The following is a 24,769-nucleotide window of genomic DNA, read 5'->3' as shown; positions in this document are numbered from 1 at the left end:
TAGGGCAACTCTAGGAAACTAATATATCTGGGAAGAGTTCCCTAGGCAGGCAAAACAACAAAGGAAAACCCCCAAGATGGGACTTGATTGGCCCAATGGAGTGAGCAAAGGCAGTATGAAATGAAATCAGAAAAGCCATAGGAATCAGATGTTGTAGCACCCTATGGTTTATTGTAAGGACTTGGCTTTTCTCCTGAGTGAACTGGGGGACCTTTTGAGGGTTACGACCAGCATTATGGAGAAGCAAGAAGACCGGTGAACAGGAAAGACTTGAGTTGCTGGATCAAATACAGCTGACAAAACAAAGATTATCCTTTGAATACAGCACTGGTGGCCTCAGCGAGAGCAGTCTTGGTGGAGTTGAGGGTGTGAATGCCTGACTGTGGTGTACTTGGGAATGGGAGAAGAGGAATTGAAGATAAGGAATTCTGAACACTCGAGTTTTGCCATACAGAGGAGCCAAGACATGTGGTAGGAGCTGGAAGGGGAAATGGGGTTTCTTGTTTGTTTTGGGCTGGGGAGAGATTAGAGCATGTTTTTAGCAGGTGAAGGATAATCTAGTATACCCATATTGCCAACACTTTAACACATCTTCACTGGTTTTGGACCAGGTGCAGTGGGTAATGCCTGTAATCCCAGAACTTTGGGAGGCTGAGGCGGGAGGATGGCTTGAGGCCAACCTGGGCAACACAGAAACCCCATCTTTACAAAACAAAATTAAAAATTGGCCTGGCATGGTGGCACGCATCTATAGTCCCAGCTGCTCCAGAAGCTGAGGCAGGAAGATCGCTTGAACGCAGGAATTCAAGGTTATAGTGAGCTATGATCAAGCCACTGCACTCCAGCCTGGGCAAAAGAGCAAGACCCTCTCTCTAAAAAAATTTTTTTTTTAATGTTCACTGGTTTTGATGCGGGTAATAGCCTCCCGGCTAGTTTCCTCATGGTTGATGCTGTCACTGCTGAAGATGCATTTTCTTATCACTTCACTCATCTGCTCAAAAATCTTCAGGAAGTCTTGACTTGCAGTATTAAAAGTTCAAATGCCTTGGCTGAACATTCCAATCTTCTCCACTCTGCCCTTTTGCAGTTTCATCACTGTCTTTGGTGAGGTACAAAGCGTGCCAAGTCAGAGTCAGAAGACATGAATTAAAGTCATGATTCTGTGACCAACCAGCTATGTGATCTTAGGCAAAATACGTCAGTGCACCGGGCCGGGGCTCCTTCCCGTTCCTAAGGAGGCGGGAGGCGTGTCGGGTAGACTGGATTGTCGCAAGTCACTGTCATCTCTAACAAGCGGACTTCTGAGCACAGTTGCGGCCACAAGTAGGCCCATCTCCTGCACCCTCCTTACCCTTCCACTTCTAGGGGCCACACGACTTCTATGGCCACTTCTTCCTACTTCGCTTTTGCCTTCCTAAGTAGACTAGGCTTTAGAAGAGCTACAATGCCAGCTCCTTTAAGGTCGACCTCCTGCCGGTCATAAGGGACTTGCCTCCCACTCTTCACTTGGGACCGTCCCTTCACTTGGGACCGTCCTCTTCACAGTCAGAATCCGCCACGTAGTAAGTGCCGCTTCCAACCAATCAAGAGGCAGTTAGCGCAGACCTTTGAGGGATATCCACTTCCACCAATGATCTTGAAGTTTTCTCCAGCGCCTTGCTTTGTGGGGCGAGGCCAACCACCGCGATGGCCAATCTGTTGCAGGAAAGGTATTCCGGGAACTGATGAGCACACCAATCAGGTAAAAAGACTTCGGGGAGGGGCATTTCTCATTGGTAACTGCGTCCGGAAGAGGGACGGGCCTCGAACGAAGAAATTACGATTTGATTGGTTGGTGCGATGTTGACAACCAGGGAAAGTCCGCCTTCCCCAACAAGGCCAGCCAGGGAACATAGAGTGGCAGCGGCCGCAGCCAATGAGAGAGCAGAAGCGCGGAAAGTTTGCTCAATGGGTGATGTCCGAGAGAGGCTGTCACTCAGGTGGCAGCGGCAGAGGCCGGGCTGAGACGTGGCCAGGGGAACACGGCTGGCTGTCCAGGCCGTCGGGGAGGCGGGAGGGTCCCTAGCGCGTCTTTGCCTTGGTGAGAGCTCCGAGCGGCGGGAAAGGCAGACGCCAGTGGCTGCGCCTCCATGCCTGCGCGCGGGGCGGGCCGCTGATGGAGCGCGCCACCCGCCCGGGGCTGCTGGTACTGGCGCTGCTGCTGCCGCTGCTGCTGGGGCTCGCGGCATGGACTGTGGCCGCGGGGCGCGCCCGTGGCCTCCCAGCGCCGACGGCGGAGGCGGCGTTCGGCCTCGGGGCGGCCGCTGCTCCCACTTCAGCGACGCGAGTACCGGCGGCGGGCGCCGTGGCTGCGGCCGAGGTGACTGTGGAGGACGCTGAGGCGCTGCCGGCGGCCGCGGGCGAGCAGGAGCCGCGGGGTCCGGAACCAGACGATGAGGCAGAGTTGCGACCGCGCAGCAGGTGAGGGGCTGCCGACCCTGGGGAGGCAACTTGTTTACGCGCGCGAGCTGCAGAGGATGCGGTGTCAGGGGGCGGAGATTCGGTACCCGGGCGGGCGTCTTCCTTCGGCTGCGGAGGGCACCTGGCGACTTGGGGACGAGCGCGGGGCCACGACGCCCTCCCATCCCCCGGCCAGCGACCTGCCTGGGCTCGGTTCCCGAGCGCCTGGTCCTGGCCGACGGGTGAGAGCAGCATCCTCGCAGGTGCGGGAGAATGGAATTCCAGGGTTGCAAAGAAACGCCACTTCCCCTCTTTCATTGTTTTCGAGCATTGATTATCTTCCAAGGAACCTTTCCCTCTTTTTCCATACTCACATCGCCTCCTGTCTGTGCTGGCGTAACAGCTGTTTTGAGAAAGGACTTTAGCAAAAGACGTCTGCATTTTCCTTCAAACACAACTCTGTAGTGCACCCAGGCAAGGATTGAGATCAGTGTCTCTCTAATTGAGATCTGCGGAACACCTGCATCCGAATCACCTGGGGGTGCTGGTGAAATCTGCAGTTTTCTAGGGCCCACCCCAGTTTTACTGAATCAGACATTCCCTGGGTAAGAGCCTGACATCTGCATGTTTAACAAGCACTCCGGGTAATTCTTGCACGCTGAAGTTTAAGAGCTGTAGTCAGATTCTTGAATATTGATTCTTGAACCTAAGAGCCGTAGTTGGGTTCTTGAATAAGGGGTTTACTGTATAAACATTTAATATAGGGTTTTCTTTGAGTTTCTCAGCATTCAAAAAATATTGCTTCAAGGTGATTGTTTTAAAGCACTTTTCAAAGTCTAGTCACAATGTAAGGCATGTTAACAGTAAATTTCTGGGACAGCCAATCTTATCACACCCGTGGAGAAAGTGATGTCCGATTTTATAAATGGAGTGTTAAAGGGAGCATTAAGTAAATTAAACCAGGGAAGGCTGGGCTCTGGATTGGAACATGTTTTAGACTTATAGTCATTACTAGATCATAAGAAGTTAGATTTAATTTTAAATTAATATTAGAACTTTGATCTATATATCTAGAGACTACTATAAATAGGATAGGTACCAAAATTCTCTAGGCACCATTTGAATATATAAACATTTGTAAAAAAAAAAAAAAGTGTGTGTGTGTATATATATATATATATATATAACAAAGTTTTCTTAGGTTTGCTAATGACTCAGTTTTCCTGGAAGAGTGTTTTTGTTTATCATAAAGACATTTCTGAAGCTCCTGCTCAAAATGAATTACATGAAGTAGAGTTTTGTTTTTCTTAGAATTCAAATCCACTTCAACAGGTACTTACTGGTTAACAAGAGCCCAAGGATGCCCTGGGTGACGGAGGTCAGGCAGGTAGTTCCTGCCTTCCAGGAGAGTGTGCAGTCTAACAGTAAGGATGAAACGAGAAGATCTATAACAGCATTACAGACCAGAAACAGTGCCAGTGTCAGGGATGTCCCAGGGTTTTTGTGGTATTCTACTAGGTGAAGTATGGGAGTGGGGGTAGGTAAGAAGATAAGAGAAGGTTGTGGCAGAATGTGTTGGTTCCTGAAAAATGGGAAAATTGTTATGGACAGTCACTGGACTTGAGGAAACAGCAAGAGGCACAGAGGCTGGAGATTATGTTTGGAAAACATTTTGTCTCTGTATATGTGTATTTCTCTGTGTGTGTATGTATGTAAGAGATATTGACATGCACATATGTATGCTAGGCAGGGAGAAGTAGAAGAGGCTAGAAAAATAGGTTAGAGCTGACTGTGTATATGTATACAGCCTGATGCTAATAGCATCATGGTCACTTGGGAGTATGTTAAAAATCTGGAGTCGGGCACCACCCCACACTCCCTGAATGAGAGTGTCTGCATTTTAACAAGATCACCGTGTGATTCACATGCACATTAAAGTTTGAGAAATGTTGAGTAGAGTATCCTGAGTGCCAGGCTTGATCAAAATTACCCCTAAGGAATGTTTCTCTAGCAATAGTGTGTACTGAAAACTTAAGAATAACGAAAGGAGAGTGTTACAGCAGTTCAGATGAGAGGTTTAGTGTAAAGTGGTGTAGGACAGAAGCGACAGAGTTGAGATATTTGATGCAAAATCTAGGTTCCTGGCAAGTGAGTTCATTCTTCCTTTCTTGGTACCCTTGTCCAGAGATGGAGACTGCGTGGCCAGAAGCTGAGAAAAGAGGTTTAGGGAGCAGGGCAGAAAAGGTAAGGGGTTTGGTGTTGGACATGTGACTCGGAGGTGCAGGCAGGACATCCAGAGGGAGACATTAGGTAGGCGAGTGGAAATGAGTGACTAGAGCCAGTGAGAGGGCAGTGTAAATATGAATAGTTGAAGTTGTGGGAAAGGGAAGGCTCATGAGAAAACCTCAGGAAATGCCTTTTATTTTAGGAAGGAAGATGAGCCAGCAAAGGAGACAGAAATACAGCTGGCTAGGTTGGAGGTACAGGAGGAGGACTGGGAAAAAAGAGATTGGTGATGAGCACACTGAAAGAAGTTAAATGAAGCAGCAGAGACAGTACTCAAATTGCAAGAGGTTAAAGATTCAGGCTTTTCTGCCCCACTTCCTCCTTTCTTCACTGATGAGGTAATTTTTAGAGAAGGAACCTCTGAACTTATTTATGTGCTGAAAAGAGGGAACCTGTGTAGACAGAATGAAAATAAAGAGACTGGACGCATTGGCTCATGCCTCTAATCCCAGCACTTTGGAAGGCCAAGGTGGGTGGATCACCTGAGGTTAGGAGTTTGAGACCAGCCTGGCCAACATGATGAAACCCCATCTCTACTAAAAATACGAAAAATTAGCCAGGCATGGTGGCGGGTGCCTGTAATCCCAGCCACTCGGGAGGCTGAGTCAGGAGAATCGCTTGAACCCGGAAGGCGGAGGTTGCGGTGAGCTGAGATCATGACACTGCATTCCAGCCTGGGCAACAAGAGCGAAACTCCGTCTCGAAAAAGAATAAAAAAAGGAAAATGAAAGGAACAGATGAGGAGGTGAAGGTAGTTGGAGAAGATCCACTTAGCAAGAAGGGGGATCATTTCTTTCTCATAAATTGCGGTGAAAATAGGAATTTTGGCTTGAAGAGCATACATGATCACCAAACAGAATTGGCTAGGAAGAGATAAGACCCAGTTTTGGGTCTGACTTGTAGTGTGGACTTAAGATAGTGTGGAATGTTTGAGAAACCTTGAATAAGTTGATGGTCAACAGGAGATAACTATGTAAAGTTTATAAAAGTTTTTTCTAAATGCTCTTAAAAAAAAGATAAAAACCCAGAGAATATTAATTAGTTCAGTAATAACAGACCAGTAATTCTGTTTGTTTCAAGGAGTATTAGGGGAACAGATTTGAATTAACCCAGTCTTTTATTATGAACAGCTGTGAAGAACTGCAGTACTGGCAAAACTTTTAAAAAGAGGGAGGTGCGGAATTATCTTTATTTTTGCATGTTGTCTTTTGATACTCAAGGAGCAATCTGAGATTCACCAGTCCATTAATTTTTTTCCCCTTGATGGAATTTTCAAGTTTCATTCTAAATGTTTACTCTGCATATCAAGCATGTGAATGAGTAAATAAGCTACTTATTTTCTTTAAAAGTTAGCTAAAATAAACTTGTTTTTCTGGTACCAATCTCATTGTCCATGTTTCTTCTGTTAAACATTACATTAGTTGATATTTAAGTGGGATGGTCGTTGCAGAAAGTTGGGAAGAAAGTCTCATCACCTCACTGTTAGATTTTACATATGTTTATGGAATTTTGTGAGCTACCAGTCTTCTGACTTCAACACAAGTAGCAAATTGCAAAGTGTTACTTGGGGTTCTTGGGATGGGTTGGGAAGTCATTCTGACAATCTCAGAAGTTCTAAAGAACTAGTTTTATCTTAACTGTCACTAATTTGCAAAGTACATGTTCCTTTTTCCTCTGATTCTAATTCCTCTCTTAAAAAAGTATTTCTAAATTTGACATTAATCTCTGGTGCTTCTTCAATTTGTGCATCTGTAAACTGATTTTTTTTTAATTAAATGAGATAACATGAAAATATTTGTAAATATAAGATGGAATACTTTCTTTTTTTTTCCTGTCCTTTTACAAAGTGATCTGATGTGAAACAAAGATACAGAAATCTGGTCTTCCTCAGACTTTCAGATTTATAATCATTTTTCTGTTTGTTTTTTTTTAACTACTAGGACCCTTGAATAGTGGCATATCACAATACCATGTTGAAAGGAAGCTCAGTCATATAGTCTTGTTCCTATTCATCCACCCAACTCCAGACTTTTACAGTTAACTGTCACTTTTTTTTTTTTTTTTTTTTTTTTTTGAGACGGAGTTTCGCTCTGTCGCCCAGGCTGGAGTGCAGTGGCGTGATCTCGGCTCACTGCAAGCTCCGCCTCCCGGGTTCACGCCATTCTCCTGCCTCAGCCTCCCCAGTAGCTGGGACTACAGGCGCCCGCCACCTCGCCCGGCTAGTTTTTTCTATTTTTTAGTAGAGACGGGGTTTCACCGTGTTAGCCAGGATGGTCTCCATCTCCTGACCTCGTGATCCGCCCGTCTCGGCCTCCCAAAGTGCTGGGATTACAGGCTTGAGCCACCGCGCCCGGCCTGAGCCACCGCGCCCGGCCAACTGTCACCTTTAAAGAAGAATTTACACAGAACTTTCAAAGCAAGTAATAAGCTAAAATAAATATACTTCAGGCAAGTAATGAACTGTCCTTTGTGTCTACAATTGTCTTTAGCTTAATTGATGCCAGGACTGTGCTTAGACTATGTGGACAGGGATGGGAGATTGCTTTTTATCTGATCTCAGGTCCCTGCTTTCATAGGCATCTTCCAGATTGCAGAGAGGACCTGTCTTTATCAGTTGCTGTGAACTGTAGCTTCAGCGTGTCTCTTTACTCCCTAAACACTGCCTGATAACTCCATTTGCTTTTGTCCTTTATTGTAAGAGGGGAACATCTAATACATTTTTATTACAAATTGTTTTAAAATACAAAGGAGAAAACTTGTAAGTTGCAGAGCTAAATGTGAGGGGAGGAGATAAATGTGTGTGTATGTTTAATTCCATTCTATTTGTAAATGACCATTTTGATTAAAAATGTTTCATAGGGCCGGGCGTGGTGATTCACGCCTGTAATCACAGCACTTTGGGAGGCCGAGGCAGGCGGATCACCTGAGGTCAGGAGTTCAAGACCAGCCTGGCCAACATGGTAAAACCCTGTCTCTACTAAAAATACAAAAATTAGCCAGGCATGGTGGCACGCGCCTGTAGTCCCAGCTACTCAGGAGGCCAAGGCAGGAGAATCAATTGAATCCGGGATGCAGAGTTTGCTGTGAGCCGAGATCATGCCACTGCACTCCAACCTGGGTGACAGAGTGAGACTCTGCCTTAAAAAAAAAAAAGGAATAAAGTAGAAAAGATACTTTCTTTTTTTCTTTTTTTTTTTTTTTTTTGAGACGGAGTCTTGCTCTGTCGCCCAGGCTGGAGTGCAGTGGCCAGATCTCAGCTCACTGCAAGCTCCGCCTCCCGGGTTTACGCCATTCTCCTACCTCAGCCTCCCGAGTAGCTGGGACTACAGGCGCCCGCCAACCTGCCCGGCTAGTTTTTTTTGCATTTTTTAGTAGAGACGGAGTTTCACTGTGTTAGGCAGGATGGTCACGATCTCCTGACCTTGTGATCCGCCCGTCTCGGCCTCCCAAAGTGCTGGGATTACAGGCTTGAGCTACCGCGCCCGGCCGAAAAGATACTTTCAAAAATGTTTTAATGTAACAGGAAAAGGATATCTGTTACGCTCATGTTAAACGTGTACCACTGAAAACTTAGATTGTATGTCTTTAAGGTCTAGCTGATATGCCAAAGTTATAAAGCTGGTAATTTTTGATATATTTGTTATGATTTGGGGCATGGCTAATCTTGTCATATGTTTAAGTAAAGGAAATTTGACTTGAAGATTTACTTCATAGGTGAGGACCAGGAAGTATAGTCCAATCAGTGCTAGTTTGTTTATAAACAAGAACATATGCCTCCTTTAGTGAGAGCACAAGTTTGGGTAAAGGATTCTCACCTACACCAAAAAGCAGGTTCAACCAAATCACATTTGTAGTTTTGTGAAGTATGGCCCTCCCCTCAACCCCCAGAAAGGAAATTTGAAATTTTAAAATAAGCAGTTGTTAATGTGGAAACTATTCAATCTATACAATATTCTCCTGTCATCTGCTTCTCTTCTTTCACATTGAAAACTTCCACAGGAAGTAAGGTTCCTTTAAAATGATTTTATGAAGAAATTTAGCATACATTTATCAGAATTTGATAAACTTCAACTGTAAATAGGCAGGTATTCTGGGTAACTTAAGTCAGCCAGTTTTTCTTTTTTTATTGCATATTCATTGTGACATAAAGTCATTTCTCCTGGATCGAGGACGTAATCAGAGCAATTACAGGATGAACAACGTCTATGAGATTTCTGAGAGGAATAAAAAACTGCACATTGTAGTAATATAGTAGTTGCCACTTATGCAGACTTAAGTTAACACAGTAACAGAGTTAACCTGAATTTCTGCTCCTGTTCAAAATTTCGTATTTGGTGCATAACCTGAGGTAAATCACATCTTTTCCCATCTTCTCAGCCTTTTTGGTGGTGATTGTTTTATGTAGGTAATATGTTTGTCCTACCAAGGTTTATTCATTCAACAAACATTTATTCAGTTTTACTGGGGCCCAGGTACTGTTAGGCCCTGAGAGTAGATGTCTTTTCCTTAGGAAGCTCCAAGCCTGACAGATCATTGTGTTAAAGAATTAACTGTCCTCGAATGGATGATAAGTGACATAAAAGTAGTGTTAGAGTGAAAAGAATGGAAGTGGCAAGTTATTGAGTCCCAGAATGAGAAAAATATCAAGGACAGTGTAGGCAACAGAATAGTGTGAGCAAGGGCACAGAGCAGGGAGTTTGTACAAGTGAGCACAGAGCAGTGGTTCCTAAGCTAGGGCTCTAGGACCCCTATGGATCTGCAAAGATAAAAATGGGGATCCATGAGATGCCAGTATTTTAAAATAACCTAATGGAAATTAAATATGTAATAGAAGGTACATTAAAAAGTCAAGTTCCTTTGCTTTGAACTAGAATTATATAAAACCTTATATAGTAATTACAGTTCTTTCAAGAAATGTTGAATATTTTGATTGGTTCTTAAGTATTTCCTCTAAAGATGGGAGAATTTATTATACACAGCGTTCATTTGGCAAATGGAATACTTTAAGACTTGGGGAAAAATATAGATGAGAACTTTTGAAAAGCTCACCGCATGGAAAGTGGGGAGCGTGGAGCTGGGAAGGAGAGGGGAGAGGGTGTTGGGCTGGCAGAAGAGGCAGAAAAATGAGATTAGGAAAGTACACTGAAGCCAGATTGTGAAAAGCTTTATGTGCCACACCAAGCAGTGTGACCTTTCTTCTTCAGTGGGCACAGGGAACCTTGGAAGGTTATCAGATCTCTATTACAGAAACAAAACTGTGGGAAGAAGAGGGGGGAAAGAAACCTGAGGCAGGAAAACGTGTTAGAAAGCATTTTAAGGTGTTCTGATGAGAAGTGAGAATCTTCTAGAGCAAGAACTGTGGTAATAAAGAAGGAAAAGGTTATTTTATTTTATTTTATTTTATTTTATTTTATTTTATTTTATTTTATTTTTTGAGACAGAGTCTTACTCTGTTGTGCAGGCTAGAGTGCAGTGGTGCAATCTCAGCTCACTGCAACCTCTGCCTTCCAGGTTCGAGCAATTCTCCTGTCTCAGCCTCCCAAGTAGCTGGGATTACAGGCGCATGCCACCACACCCAGCTTACTTTTGTATTTTTAGTAGAGATGGGGTTTCACCATGTTGGCCAGGCTCGTCTTGCACTCGTGATCTCAGGTGATCCACCCGCCTTGGCCTCCCCAAGTGCTGGGATTACAGGCATGAGTCACCACACCGGGCCGGAAAAGATTTAAGAGAAGCTTCAGAAATAGAATTAAGAGTACATGGCTGTTGGCCGGGCGCGGTGGCTCAAGCCTGTAATCCCAGCACTTTGGGAGGCCGAGACGGGCGGATCACGAGGTCAGGAGATCAAGACCATCCTGGCTAACACGGTGAAACCCCATCTCTACTAAAAAATACCAAAAACTAGCCGGGCGAGGTGGCGGGCGCCTGTAGTCCCAGCTACTCCGGAGGCTGAGGCAGGAGAATGGCGTGAACCCAGGAGGTGGAGCTTGCAGTGAGCCGAGATCGCGCCACTGCACTCCAGCCTGGGCGACAGAGCAAGACTCCGTCTCAAAAAAAAAAAAAAAAAAGAGTACATGGCTGTTGTTTAAATGTAGAGGGTGAGGGAGCACAAAGAGTTGATGTCTGATTTAAATGTTAGGTAATAGGGTGGATGGCTACGCTTTTAAGTGGCAGGAATAGATTGTGGGAAAGAAGTTTCCTGAGCCTGTTATGGTGATAACAAGTAGATCCTGCTGAAGATGCAGAACTAGGATAGGGAGAGATGGTGAACTATAAATCCTGTACAGGTTTGGGGGCTGTCATACTACCGATGGAGGTGAAACTGTGGACATTGACCATCTAGGAGAACATGTAGTACAAATGGGAAAGTACCTGCTCTATAGATAGAAAGCTATAAGAATGATAGGTGAGGCTGGGCATGGTGGCTCACGCCTATAATCCCAGCACTTTGGGAGGCTGAAGCGGGCAGATCACCTGAGGTCAGGAGTTTGAGACTAGCCTGGCCAACATGGTGAAACCCCACCTCTACTAAAAATACAAAAATTAGCCAGGTGTGGTGGTGGGTGCCTGGAATCCCAGCTACTTGGGAGGCTGAGGCAGGAGAATTGCTTGAACCAGAGAGGTGGAGGTTGCCGTTGAGCCGAGATTGCGCCATTGCACTCCAGCCTGGGTGACAAAGCAAGACTCCATCTCAAAAAAAAAAAAAAAAATTGATAGATGAGGACCCAGGAGGGACTTGTCCTGTAGAAACCAGGAAAGAATAATGTCCAGAGTGAGGAGCTGGCCACAACGGTGGCTTTTGTGAGGACAGCCCTGATGAGGGGAATGAATCTGGCAGTTAGGAAACCATTGAAAATCTTTCTTGAGAGTGGCTTCCAAGAGTTGGATCATGGGCGAGAGATCAGGGCTTGCTGAGGAATCATCCAAATAAACGCTTTTGTAAGCTACAGCCAAATGTAAGTGAGAGATAGAAGTCTCCGAAGTGTTTACTGACAGAGATGTTCAATATGCCTTCTTCATCCAGGTCATAAATTTAATTTTTCTCTATGGAAATGGCTAAGGTAAAACAGTGTTTGGACAACTGGTCTTATGAGACTCACCTGGGGTGCTTGTTAGGCTACATTCTCTCAGTCTCCCTGTTAGGATGAGACGTGTGAACCTTTAATGGTTTTTAACAAGCACTCCAGATTATTTTTATGATCAGGTACACTTGGGTTACACTGAGATAGGTAAAATAGCCATATTTTGCCTATGGAAAAATAACTCAAATGAAGCCATGAGGAGAATAAGAGCAGAGCCATTGGGATGTACACCCAGGTCTGACTTAGGCTATGATTCTTTCCACTGGAAAAGCTGTCTCTGCAGTTCCTTCAGTTCTTGAATAAGTTAAGAGTTTTTCATCTTGATCATGGAACCCTCAAAATAGGGCAAGTCGGTCTTGGGGAGATAAATAACCTTATATTCTTCCTGTTTTGGGAGGTGTTCATTTTTCACTTTTTATCTCTGTTTATGTTTCTTCTTTCTGAAGATAGCATTTCGCTCTAGCGCTTAGGCTGGACTGCAGTGGTGCAATCACAGTTCACTGCAGCCTCGACCTCCTGGGCACAAGCTATCCTCCCACCTCAGACTCTGAGTAGCTGGGACTACAGGTGTACGCCACCATACCTGGCTAATTTTTAAAGTATTTTTGAGTACATTTGGAGTCTCACTATGTTGCACAGGCTGGTCTCAAACTCCTGGCCCTCCAAGCAGTTCTCCTGCGTCAGTCTCCCTGAGTGTTGGGTTTGCAAAGGAAAGCCACTACACCTGGCTGTGTTTGTTATAAATGCCACGTCTTTTTTTAAGTTCAATTTTTGTTTCAGATACAGGAAGTACATGTGCTGTTTGTTACATAGTATATTACACCTAGGTAGTGAGCATAGTACCCAATGGTAGTTTTTCTTTTTCTTTTGAGGTGAAGTGTCGCTGTGTTGCCAGGCTGGAGTGCAGTGGCACGATCTCAGCTCACTGAACCTCTGCCTCCCAGGTTCAAGTGATTCCCCTGCCTTAGCCTCCTGAATAGGCGGGACTACAGGCATGCACCACCTAGCCCAGCTAATTTTTTTTTATTTTATTTTAGTAGAGATGGGGTTTCACCATGTTGGCCAGGGTGGTCTCAATCTTCTGACCTCGTGATCTGCCTGCCTTGGCCTCCTAAAGTGCTAGGATTATAGGCATGAGCCACCACATCTGGCCCCAGTGGTAGTTTTTCAGTTCACCCCCTGCCAGTAGTCTGCAGTGTCTGTTGCTCCCATGTTTATGTCCATATGTGCTCAATATTTAACTTCCACTTGTAAGTGAGAACATACAGTATTTGATTTTCTGTTCTTGTGTTAATTCGCTTAGGATTGTGGCTTCTAGCTCTCTCCATGTTGCTGCAAAGGACATGATTTCATCTTTTTATGGCTGCTTAGTATTCTGTGGTATATATGTACCACATTTTCTTTATCCAGTTTACTGCTGATGGGCACTAGGCTGATTTCATGTCTTTGCTCTTGTGAATAGTGCACTAAATGCTGTATCTCGTTGCTATCCTCTGGTCATCTCTGCATTCAGCCTGAGGACTTTGTTTTTCAGCAATATGTATCTACTTGATGTTTTTCTTGATGAGCACCTCTCTCTAATGAGCACCTCTCTCTTAGACTGTGGTTAGGTATAGTAGCAAATCTTTATTGCTTCGGTGGTGTTTCTTAATTCCAGCCACAGCAGAAGGGGAGCCTCCATTCCAGAGACGTGCTTGTGGGGAGGAACCCATAATGAATACTACAGCTGGCTTGTAACGCAAGAGAGGAGGAATACCTTTTTTTTGATACCTGACAGAATTGTTAGGGGATATGCTATTATCCCCATTTCAAGGGGTTAAAATAATTAAGGGTACCTGACTCAGATCTAAGAACTAGATTAAGTATCAATAGCCGTTAAGAAGGAAAGGGAGATACTTTTTATTTTGTTTTCATGACAGAGTCTCACTCTGTCCTCCAGGCTAGAGCACAGTGGTGCAGTCATAGCTCACTGCAGCCTCGAACTCCTGGGCTCAAGTGATCATCCCACCTCAGCTTCCCAAGTCACTGGGACTCCAGCCCTGCGCCACCATGCCCAGCTAATTTTTTAAAAACTTTTTTTTTTTTTTTTTTTTAAATAGAAATGTGGTCTTACTATGTTACATAGGTTGGTCTTAAACGCCTAGGCTCAAGCAGTCCTCTTGCCTGGGCCTCTCAAAGGTTTGGAATTTCAGGTGTGAGCCACTATACCCAGTCAAAAGTGAGATACTTAATTGTTCCTGCCCATGTTTGTATTTTTAAATATTGCTGAAATAGTCACATACTGCCTAAACATAATAGTTAATGAAAATATTTTACTTTTAAAAGCAGAACACATGGGCCAAAAAACAGAATGTTTGACTCATTTAAGTATCCCCTCATGACAGGTTTTCAGTGAAAGAATAGTTAAATATTAAATCCCCGATTATATTAAAACATGTTCTCATACACACGACACACATATCCAGATTTTATTGTTGAATTTTTGTTTTGAAGATGAGAGCTAGAATTTTATTCTCTGAATATACCTCTAGCACACAACTAGCAACATATTCAGAAAAAGTATCGCTTTTTCTGGCTGTTGTAAATAGAATGTCTAAGTGGGAAAAAAAGAGTTTGTCCTGAATTTAAAAGAAAAATCGTATTTGAAGTGTTCTGATGGTCTCCTTGATTTTTCATGGGTCAACACTGTTTGCTTACACTAAATTTTGTTTCAATTAGAATTTTTTTCATTCAGCCATTTATTTGTGGTTAATGATTCTTGAATAGAAAAATGAAACATCTCTACAATGGGACTAGGAAAGAGTTAACTTGGCTGTTAACTGTTGATCTCTAAATTAATTAGATTACATTGTTTTATAAAGTGGTATATCCAAGGTGTGAATTTTTATACTCTTTGTTATAAAATAAATTTCTTACTCAAAGTATCCTTTTGCTTTACCAACTCCTAATTTCTTTAGAAAGCAGAAGGATGACATGGAGGGCAAGAAGTTGGATGGTTCTCTTTTGGTTTGTTATCTAAAATTACTTGAGTTTGTAGGATGGCAAGGTCTTTCCTTTCACAACTCAGACTAATTTACCATTCAAAAAATTCGAAATTAGAATTAGTGTAGAGTTTGGAAACTAAATTAATTGCTCTTTGAAGGGTTTCAAATGGGTTTACTTGAACATGTCTGTCTTGGTCAACTTGCGGCTTTACTTTGAATTTATATACATTGTGCATCAAGTGATATAGAAGAGATAAAGTGGCATCTTGTACTCCCAACCAGGAATATAACTATACATGCTTACAGTGCGCATGGTCTTTAAAGCTGATAAATACACCTAATGAATTCCTAGAACAACTGTACAAGTCATCCTTTAAACAACTATTTAGGCCAGGCACGGTGGCTCACACCTGTAATCCCAGCACTTTGGGAGGCCGAGGTGGGTGGATCACCTCAGGTCAGGAGTTCGAGACCAGCCTGGCCAACATGGTGAAACCCCATCTCTACTAAAAACATAAAAATTAGCTGAGTGTGGTGGCGGGCACCTGGAATCCCAGCTACTTGGGAGGCTGAAGCTGGAGACTTGCTTAAACCCAGGAGGCAGAGGTTGCAATGAGCTGAGATTATGCCATTGCACTCCAGCTTGGGCGACAAGAGTGCAACTATGTCTCAAAAAATAAATAAATAAAAATAAATAAATAAAAAATTTATGGAGAGTCTGCTCTGTAGCTGGAGGTGTATGTTCCAGGCAGAAGGAACAGTAGATTCAAAGGCCTTAAGCAAAAATTTTGCATGATGTATTTGAAGAGTTGGGGGAGTCTGTCTGTGGATATGCGAACTCTGAGAAGCCTGTTAGACAATCTAAATCAGGTAGGTGGTTAGATATGTATGTCTGCAGTTCAGGGGAGAGGCCTGAAACCAGGTATAAATTTGGGAGTTGCCAGGATATAGATGGTATTTAAAGCTATGAGACTGGATGAGATCACCAAAAAAATCACATGTAGGTAGAGACTATTTTAAGAGATAGGAAAGATAAGAAGGAACCAGAAAATGAAACTGAGAGAGAATAGCATAGAACTGAGTCCAAAAAAAAAAAATAAGGCGTGGTGTCTTGGAAGCCATATAGAGTGTGTTTCTTGGAGGGCAGGAATGGCTGGTCAGGTGCTGCTGGGTGGTCAAGTGAAGCAAGACCTGACCATGGGATTTATCAGTGTGAAGATCATTGTTGACTCTCACAAAAACCATTTCAGTAAGATGACAGGGGCAAGAACTTGATTAGAAATAGTTCAACATAGAAGGGGAAGAGGAGATTTAGAGACAGTATATAGCAACTCTTTCAAGGAGTTTTGTTGCAGAGGGGCAAGAAATAGATTGGATGCTCGAGGTAGGAGACGGATTCATTTTGTTTGATCTGGTTTGGTTTTTAAGTTGGGGAAAATAGTAGCAGGTTTGAATGCTGCTATAACAAAATACTATAGACTGGGTGGTTTATAGTATTTTGAAACAGACATTTATTTCTTATAGTTCTAGAGACTGGGAAGAACTGGGAAGAAATAAACAGACATTTATTTCTTATAGTTCTAGAGACTGGGAAGTTCAAGATCAAGGTACCGGCAGATTCAGTATCTGGTGAAGACTGATTCCTCACTAATTCCCCACATGGTGGAAGGGGTGAGGGAGTCTCTGGGGCTGCTTTTACTTTACTCATAAGAGGACCCCACCTTCATGAACTAATCACCTCCCAAAGCCCCACCTCCTGGTACGATCACCTTGGGGATTAGGTTTCAACTTGTGAATTTTTGGCGGGGACACAAAAGTTCAGTTTATAGCAAATGCTGATGGGAATATTCTAGTAGAGAGGGAATGATTGATGGTATGGGAGGGACAGGAAACATTTGCAGGAGCAAGACCTCACAAATGCCTAAGGGAGAGCTCTGTTGCTTACTTGGAGGTGTTGGCAGTATATGGGAGTGTGGACAGTTCACTTGCACTAACAGGAGGGAAGGTGGAACTCATGGTCCAGGTACTGATGAATAGATAGAGGTGGTGGGGGGAAACAAGCTGATTTCTCCTGTTTTTCTCCATGAAATAGGAAGCACAGTCACCAAGATGTGTGAGCTTGAAAGAGCTGGTATCAGAAGTTTGAGGAGCGGGGAGACATGAAACGGTTAACATCGTTCAGTGGCATAATGGATAGATTAGGGAAGGGTGTTATGATTGCTGAGCATTGTTAGTAGCCTTTTTGAGGTTGGTGGTCATTAATTAAAGTGAGGATAGTCAACGTGGTATGTTTCTCTTGAGATACATTCAACTGCACAGATGTAGGAGTGAGAAAGGGGAGAAGATTGACTTTAACCAGTTCTTCCAGAGTGTGACATGTGAGAGGCAGGGTAGGGAGTTGAGGTGTGTGCAAAGTAGTGCTTAAGATGAAGGACTGTAGGATTTTAACTGGTTAAGAAAGAAGTGAGGGCATGGTGGTAGTGAAGGTTGTAGTATCAGGCTTGTAGGTTCTGGTGGGGTCAGAAGTTTGTTGCAGTCAGGGAAGTAGAGGAAGTGAGCTGAAGAGAGGGATTGGTGGTTAGGGGGTTGCGGTGATTTGTAATGACAAGGTCTAGTGTCTGACCACAGGAGCAGCTGAAGCAAGGTAGACAGATAATGAAAACCCAAAGAATTGAGACAGAAGTATGTTAAATATGTTAGGTAGTGACAGCTAACCAGCAGCTGAAATTTTCCAGGATGGGGCTAGTTACCTAAGGGTAAATTAGATGTCTACTGGGAGGGGTAATGGACAAAACAGTCTGATCCTGAGGATTTTCAGAGAGGAGAGGAAAAAAGTGGTCTGGAAATGGCAACAAGATACATGGAGTCCACTTACCCCATTCTGAGCAAGGGTTATGCTTCTGTAGGGCAGCGATGTCCTCAGGGAAAGCCCGGTTTCTATGAGAGCAAGAAGATAAGTGAACGTTCAGGGAAGACAGTGTTTCAGGGGAAGGGCTTTCAGGAGGTAGGCAGGTAGAAGAGGACATACCAGGGGACATTGTGTTCCTTATGGGAATTAGAGTGTGGAATGAAGGATGACCTATGAGTCAGGGGCTTTTCATAAGTGACATAAACAGATAAAGGGCATATTGAAATTGTCTTGGTCCAAAGACAGTGGTGGCAAGAGTGGTAGAAGGCCCTCTCTTCCTTTCTACTAATAGAGGCCTGGACATGGGCTGGTTTTCTTTTGAGTATGTGGGATAATTGCCCAATATCTTAGATACCTGTTTAATTTTAAAAATATTTTTAATATTTACAGGTCACTAGTGATTATCAGCACTTTAGATGGGAGAATTGCTGCCTTGGATCCTGAAAATCATGGTAAAAAGCAGTGGGATTTGGACGTGGGATCCGGTTCCTTGGTGTCATCCAGCCTTAGCAAACCAGAGGTAAGAATTTTCTGTTAAGTGTTGACTGGAAAACTTAATTCTAATGAGTAATTGCTGATATTAAGAAATTTGGGGCCCTATTGCCCAGGTTTGAGGCCTATCTGCCTCTTATAGGTTGTGTCCCTTTTAGGGCAATTACATAACTTTTCTATTCCTCAGTTCCCCTCTTGTGAAATGAGATGGATAATAACATCTTCTTAGGATTACTTGGGGCATTAAATGAGTTAATCCTATAAGTGAGCAGCTGAGGATCCTATCTGCCATATCAGCATAGCACATTATCTGAGCTATAAATGATTGTTTATTATCATCACAAGGTCTCTAGGAATAATAAGATAAATATAAATAAAAACTTTATTGAATTTTACTACTTAGAAATCTGTGCTGCAAAATCCCATAAATTATTATTCCCTAATTATAAACAGAATTCATCTGAAATTTTTTTGTAATGTAATTCCAGGCAAATTTGATTATTTGCAGAAAATCTATACTTAATAATTTGGAACTCTAGAATAGTAGAGGGGAAAGAGCATAGATTCAAAGAGACCTCACTTCCAAAATTACTCTGGCACATGACTTCCAGCCCCTCGGAGTTTTAGTTGCTCTCATCAATAAAGTGAGGACACAGCCTGCCTTCATGGGGTATAGATGGGGGAGATTAAATAAGAGAAGCTGATTTTCCTCACCTTTAGTTTCAATTCTGATGGAGGAAGTCTCTCTCCTTTTCTGGAGCTTTAGTCTGTTGTTTAAATTATTTAAGAATGAGTCCATCTTTTGAGTGGTGACTACTGACATTGAAGCAGTCACCTCTGTTTTCCAGAATGCCCGTGGCCTTCTTTTATATCGAGTTGCTCCTGTAGGACACTCCCTAGGGTAGTCTTTTTTCTGTTTTGTCATCAGTCTTTTTCTTTAAAAAGCTTCCTAGCTGATATTAAGTATGGAAAAGACAAAATCTTACATGAGGGGTTTGAGAATGACCTGAATATTGGTGACCAAACTTTCCAATGGGAAACTGTTATCAGTGACCCATCTATAATAACAGACTTTCCTGTGCTTGCCAATAAACCTAGCCCAAATCTTTTCTGGTGCACCCAAACTGATACTTAAGGAAACAACACTGCCAAATTTCCACATTTGCTGTGTGCTAAACCCTGAGTAGACTTTATAGGTGGCTACTCTTTCTCAGTATACTGAAAATATATTTTGAGAATAGAGAACTTCTATTGTATTATGAGTTATTAATGCAAATAGCAATTTGATTGTAAATTACATTGTTTATAATTGAGTATGGTATTCAAGTGAATTACTACTTAAGATAAACTTGTTTATTTTTCTTCTGTTGGGATTATGCTTGGGTATGCATGTTTTACTTTATTTTTAAACTAGACATAGACGATCAGCAAAATGAGAAGATTGTAAGCTGCTTACATCTGAGGTAATATCAGTGTGTTGTAGTGGTTCAAAGCATGTGTGTGCTTGCAAACAAATATACATAGGTACAAAAAGATAAGTTGCATGGTATGGCAAAGTAGAGTGCAAATAGTTGTAATAACCTGAGTGCTAGTAAGAGTGTTTGAGTTATAAGCAGCTAGTTGTATTTGAAGATTTTCTTACAGATAGCAGTTATATTAGCTGTTTTTAAAACTAGAGTTCAACTTTCTTACTGTCCTTAGTTCGCACCATTTTCCGTGGTTTATTAGAGCTCCCTTGTTTTTAGTGTCCTCTCTCACACCCACCCACCCCCAATCCTAGATCTTTTGGATAGAATGCTTTGAAATGTTGAATCGTAGGCTGGGCGTGGTGGCTTATGCCTGTAATCTCAGCACTTTGGGAGGCTGAGGAGGACCGATAACGAGGTCAGGGGTTTGAGACCAGCCTGGCCAACATAGTGAAACCCCGTCTCTACTATAAATACAAAAATTTAGCGAGGCGTGGTGGTGGGTGCCTGTAATCCTAGCTACTCGGAAGGCTGAGGCAGGAGAATCTCTTGAACCTGGGAGGCGGAGGTTGCAGCGAGCCAAGATTGTGCCACTGCACACCAGCCCAGGCGACAGTGCAAGACTCCATCTCAAACAACAACAACAACAACAAGAGAAATGTTGAATTGAAAGCCTATTCAGAAAGCTCACGGGTTGCTTTTCATGCAAGAAAAGAATCCTGGGCCAGGCAGGTGGCTCATGCCTGTAATCCCAGCACTTTGGGAGGCCGAGGCGGGTGGATCACGAGGTCAGGAGATCGAGACCATCCTGGCTAACACGGTGAAACCCCGTCTCTACTAAAAATACACAAAATTAGCCGGGCGTGGTGGCGGTGCCTGTAGTCCCAGCTACTCGGGAGGCTGAGGCAGGAGAATGGCGGGAACCCGGGAGGAGGAGCCTGCAGTGAGCCGAAATCGCGCCACCACACTCCAGCCTGGGCCACAGAGCGAGACTCCATCTCAAAAAAAAGAAAAGAAAAGAAAAGAAAAGAATCCTGATACCTCTTTGCATTATCTAGGTTTTATTTTTCTACTTCATAGAAAAAAAAAAAATCTGAAGGCATTGAAACAGCTGTGATAACATGATAGATTAACTAGATTTTACTGCTGCCCCAAATTCTTGGACCATTTCTTGAGAGTGGATGTTTAATATGTAGAGATACTGATGATGTAACGTTGTTGCCAGCATTGTAACATATACTGGATGCTCCTTACACAGTGTAATCCTCATAGTAACCCTTCTGAGGTTACTACGTTGGTCCCATTTTGTAAAGAGGAAATGGCAGCTCAGATAAATTTGCTTGAGGTTGCTGACTGGCTATATATATGATGAGGTTGGAACTGAGCCCAGGCTTGCCTGACTGTACTCCATTCTGCCTGCTCTGAAGCCCTTTTGCCACCTTGTGTATACCTCCCTTTCTTTACAAACTCAGGCTATTCATAGAATACAGTGGTTCTCAGACTGTTTGGTTTCAGAACCTGTTTATACTCTAAAAAATTATTGAGGGCTCCAAAGAGCTTTTTCTCTGGCTGGAGTACAATGGTGTGGTCATATCTCTTTGCAGCCTTGAATCCTGGGCTGAAGCAATCCTCCTGCCTCAGCCTCCTGAGTAGCTGGGACTATAGACATGCACCACCATGCCCAGCTAATTTTTTTTTTTTTTTTTTTTTTTTTTGTAGAGAGAGAGTGTCAGTATTGCTCAGGCTGGTCTCGAACCCCTGGGCTCAAGTGATCTTCCCACCTTGGCCTCTCAAAGTGCTGGGATTACAGGCATAAGCCACCACGACCAGCCTAAAACAAATGTTTGAAAAACATTTATTTTATTAAAGAAATAACAGTAAACCCACTCCACAATAGCATAACATTTTTACGAATAATAACTATATTCTTTAATACAAAAAATTTAATGAGAAAAGTGGCATTTTACATTTTTGCAAGTCTCTTAAATTTCTGGTTTAATAGAAGACAGTTGTATCCGCTTCTGCCTTAAAAATATTGCATTGTTGTTTTGATTTAACTACATAAAGAAGAAAATTCAGTCACATACAAATGTAGTTGGAAAAGGGAGGAATATTCTAGTAGCCTTTTCAAATAGTTGAGGCCATTCTTTTTTAATACTCTGCCAAAACAAGTGGAAGTTTTTTAAAGGTTAGCTGCAGTGTGGAATCAGAAAACATATCAATGAACATTTTATACTCTGAACACTAACATCCATTAGTCTGTCTTGCCTTTTACTCATGCATGATTTTATAACTTGGAAAATATTGACTGAGTTACACAGATCTTTTAAATATTGGCATATTTCCTTATGGAATATTTTTTAAAAATCAAATTTTTGCTGTTAACCACTGATCTCATCTGAAAAGTCGGTAAGTACTGGGAAGCTGTCAAGAGAAAATTGGCAGATGCAAGTTTTTTTGTTTTGTTTTGTTTTTTGTCTTTTAGAGACAGGGTCTTGCTCTGTTGCCCAGGCTGGAGTGCAGTGGTGTGATCATAGCTCACAGTAGCCTCCAACTCCTGGGCTCAAGCAATCCTTCCACCTCAGCCTCCTAAGTAGGTGAGACTATAGGCGCTTGCCACCAAACTCAGCTACTTTTTTTTATTTTTTGTAGAGATAGAGTTTTCTTATGTTGCCCAGGCTGATCTTGAACTGCTGGGCTCAAGCTGTCCTCCTGCCTCAGCCTCCCAAAGTGCTGGAATTACAGGCATGAGCCACCACGCCTGGCCCAAGTTTTCCAGTATTCTAGAATTCACCTGAAAACGTAAATTTTATCACAAATACTGTCAGATATGTTCTTTGAAGTCAAAAGTTCACTTTGTTCATTTTTTAGAAAATGTCTACCAGATACCCAAGTCCTATAATCATGATTTTTCTCAGTTGACTTTTGAGTAAAATTGGAGCTCAATGAACAAAGCTGCTAGTTCAGCTCACAACTCAGTTCCAGAAGTGCTTTTCCTCAAGACATGCTTTAGCATGTGAAGAAAGGCTTGTTACATACTTCATAATTAGTCATGCAGAATAATGAAAAGATGTGTACTCAGGGTCAAGATTTAATGAAATCAGTCATTTTTATTGCTTCATCAAGAACATTCTTAAGTGCAACTGTCTCTGTTTTTTTCCTTTTACTTCAGGTGTATGACAGTGAAGAATACCATTGTGTTCTTAGTTTGGTTCCTGAATTGTGCCAAGGCACCTGCAGTTTTAGTCAGCATTGCTTTTATACCTTCAGGGCAAATAACAACCCAGTGAAAAGGCAAATCACACCTTGCTTGAAAACTGTTTGCTATTTTGCACCCCTGAAAGAGTCCACAAACCATACTTTGAAAATTACTTATTTGGTTTATGATAGAAATATAAGAATATTTGTGAAATTATAAACATATTAGCAAGGAGAGAAGAATGTATTGTGAGCATGAGTCATCTGTTATTCAGCAAGGTGTGTGCTGCTTAGCATCTAGAAGTTATGTTCAAAAGTTGAACATTTGTTCAGCTCAGATTTAGAAAAAAAAAAGTTGGACAAAACACCACAAAAGGATCATCAAGGCCGGGCACGGTGGCTCACATCTGTAATCCCAGCACTTTGGGAAGCCAAGGCAGGTGGATTGCTTGAGCTCAGGAGATCAAGACCAGCCTGGGCAACATGGCGAAACCCCATCTCTACAAAACATACAAAATACAAAAAAAATTACAAAAATTAACTGAGTGTGGTGACATGCACCAGTAGTTCCAGCTACTCGGGAGGCTGAGGTGGGAGGATTGCTTGGTCCTGGGAGGCGGAGGTTGCAGTGGGTCAGATCACACCACTGCCCTCCAGCCTGGGTGACAGAGTGAGACCCTGTCTCAAAAAAAAAAAAAAATCAAAAACTGCCATTTGAAATGCTGTGAATTGGATGCATAGAGTAATACTACCTTCAAAATGCATCCAGTGCAGTGTTTTCTTAAGGTCCTTAACCTTCATAATAGTTAACTTTGTGAGAAGTAGTTAACTTCTTCTCTCAGAAACCCAGTGTGTTTGGTTGTAAAGGCTGGTGTAGGGAAGAGGGCCAGTTGTAGCAAGCAGAAAGAGCTGGCATGGATATATAGCAGGTGTCACCTCCAGGTAACAATAAATAGGTTCATGGCTTCCTGTGGGGACTCCTGTATTAGAATGTCAGTTCCTCCAAGCTTTCATCAAGAGTGGTATGAAAGTTGGGTGCAGTGGCACGTGCCTCCTGAGTAGTCGTCCCAGCTACTCAGGAGGCTGAGCCCAGTTGAGCCCAGGAGTTTGAGGCCAGCCTGGGCCACATAGCACAACCCTGTCTTATGAAGAGGAAACAGATTCAACTCAGAAGACCAGAGAAGATGTATTCTCTGCAACTATCAAAGTTACTTATTAATCTGAGAAGCTGAAGGATAAAGGATTTGATAGACTGTATAACAATTTTTAAGTTATTGATAAAGGAATTGATTGTGGATCACATGTACTTTTGCTGGAATAATAAAGCCACACAGGAACTTTTTAGACTGTGTGGTATTGTGGAGGAGGGCCTAGGATTCAGGAGCTTCAGTTTTAGTCATAATTCTTCCATTAACTTACTGTGTGAACTGGCTAAATTATTTAATCAGTAGAGCTTTAATTTCCTTCTCTGTAAAATTGTAGGATTGGACTACATTTCTAAAGATAATCTAACTTCATGCATCAGGTACAGTCACATGCATGAAACACCCAAGTAAATTATCTGGAGAAATTTTTGAACTTTCGCTTTTACTACATTTAAGGATTCTTCTGAAAACAAAGAACAAATTCACTAGGAATTACCATTAGGTACATACTTGCCTCCTGGCTTGCTCTGATGTTGTTCTTAACCTTTTCTGATCCAAAAGGCTTATAAAATAGTGTTTTTTGTTGCTTTAGTGGGGTTTTGATTATGTCAATGAAAAAAATAAGCTCCTGGAAGATAAGGGAAATTGACAGTTCCATTAAGAACAGGATGTTTTACATATATTTAGAATGAATTGTATGAATTGTGTACCTTGGGACACACATCTCATTTGCCATTATCTCCTGAAAAGTGTGTGGATACATAAGCTA

The 24,769-nt window shown here is 42.6% G+C and overlaps 1 protein-coding gene across 3 annotated transcripts in view; it reads left to right on the top strand.

Moving 5' to 3' along the window:
- Window positions 1–741: 741 nt before the first annotated feature.
- EIF2AK3 (eukaryotic translation initiation factor 2 alpha kinase 3) overlaps window positions 742–24,769 on the top strand; it is a 76,320-nt gene continuing 52,292 nt past the window's right edge. Inside the window, exons 1-2 of one of the 3 annotated variants that reach the window (XM_025354728.1) lie at window positions 742–2,460; window positions 18,090–18,219. In XM_025354728.1, coding sequence (XP_025210513.1) covers window positions 2,156–2,460; window positions 18,090–18,219 — 435 coding nt within the window. In that variant the 5' untranslated portion in view covers window positions 742–2,155. Of the gene's footprint in view, window positions 2,461–4,500; window positions 4,684–18,089; window positions 18,220–24,769 lie in introns of those variants that run through there. The other 2 variants (XM_025354730.1, XM_025354729.1) reach the window with 2 other exon arrangements.

The sequence above is a fragment of the Theropithecus gelada genome, chromosome 13, assembly GCF_003255815.1.
Source record: "Theropithecus gelada isolate Dixy chromosome 13, Tgel_1.0, whole genome shotgun sequence".
Taxonomy (NCBI): domain Eukaryota; kingdom Metazoa; phylum Chordata; class Mammalia; order Primates; family Cercopithecidae; genus Theropithecus; species Theropithecus gelada.
Note: the sequence above shows the minus strand (reverse complement) of the source record. Positions and strands in the feature narration are given on the sequence as shown.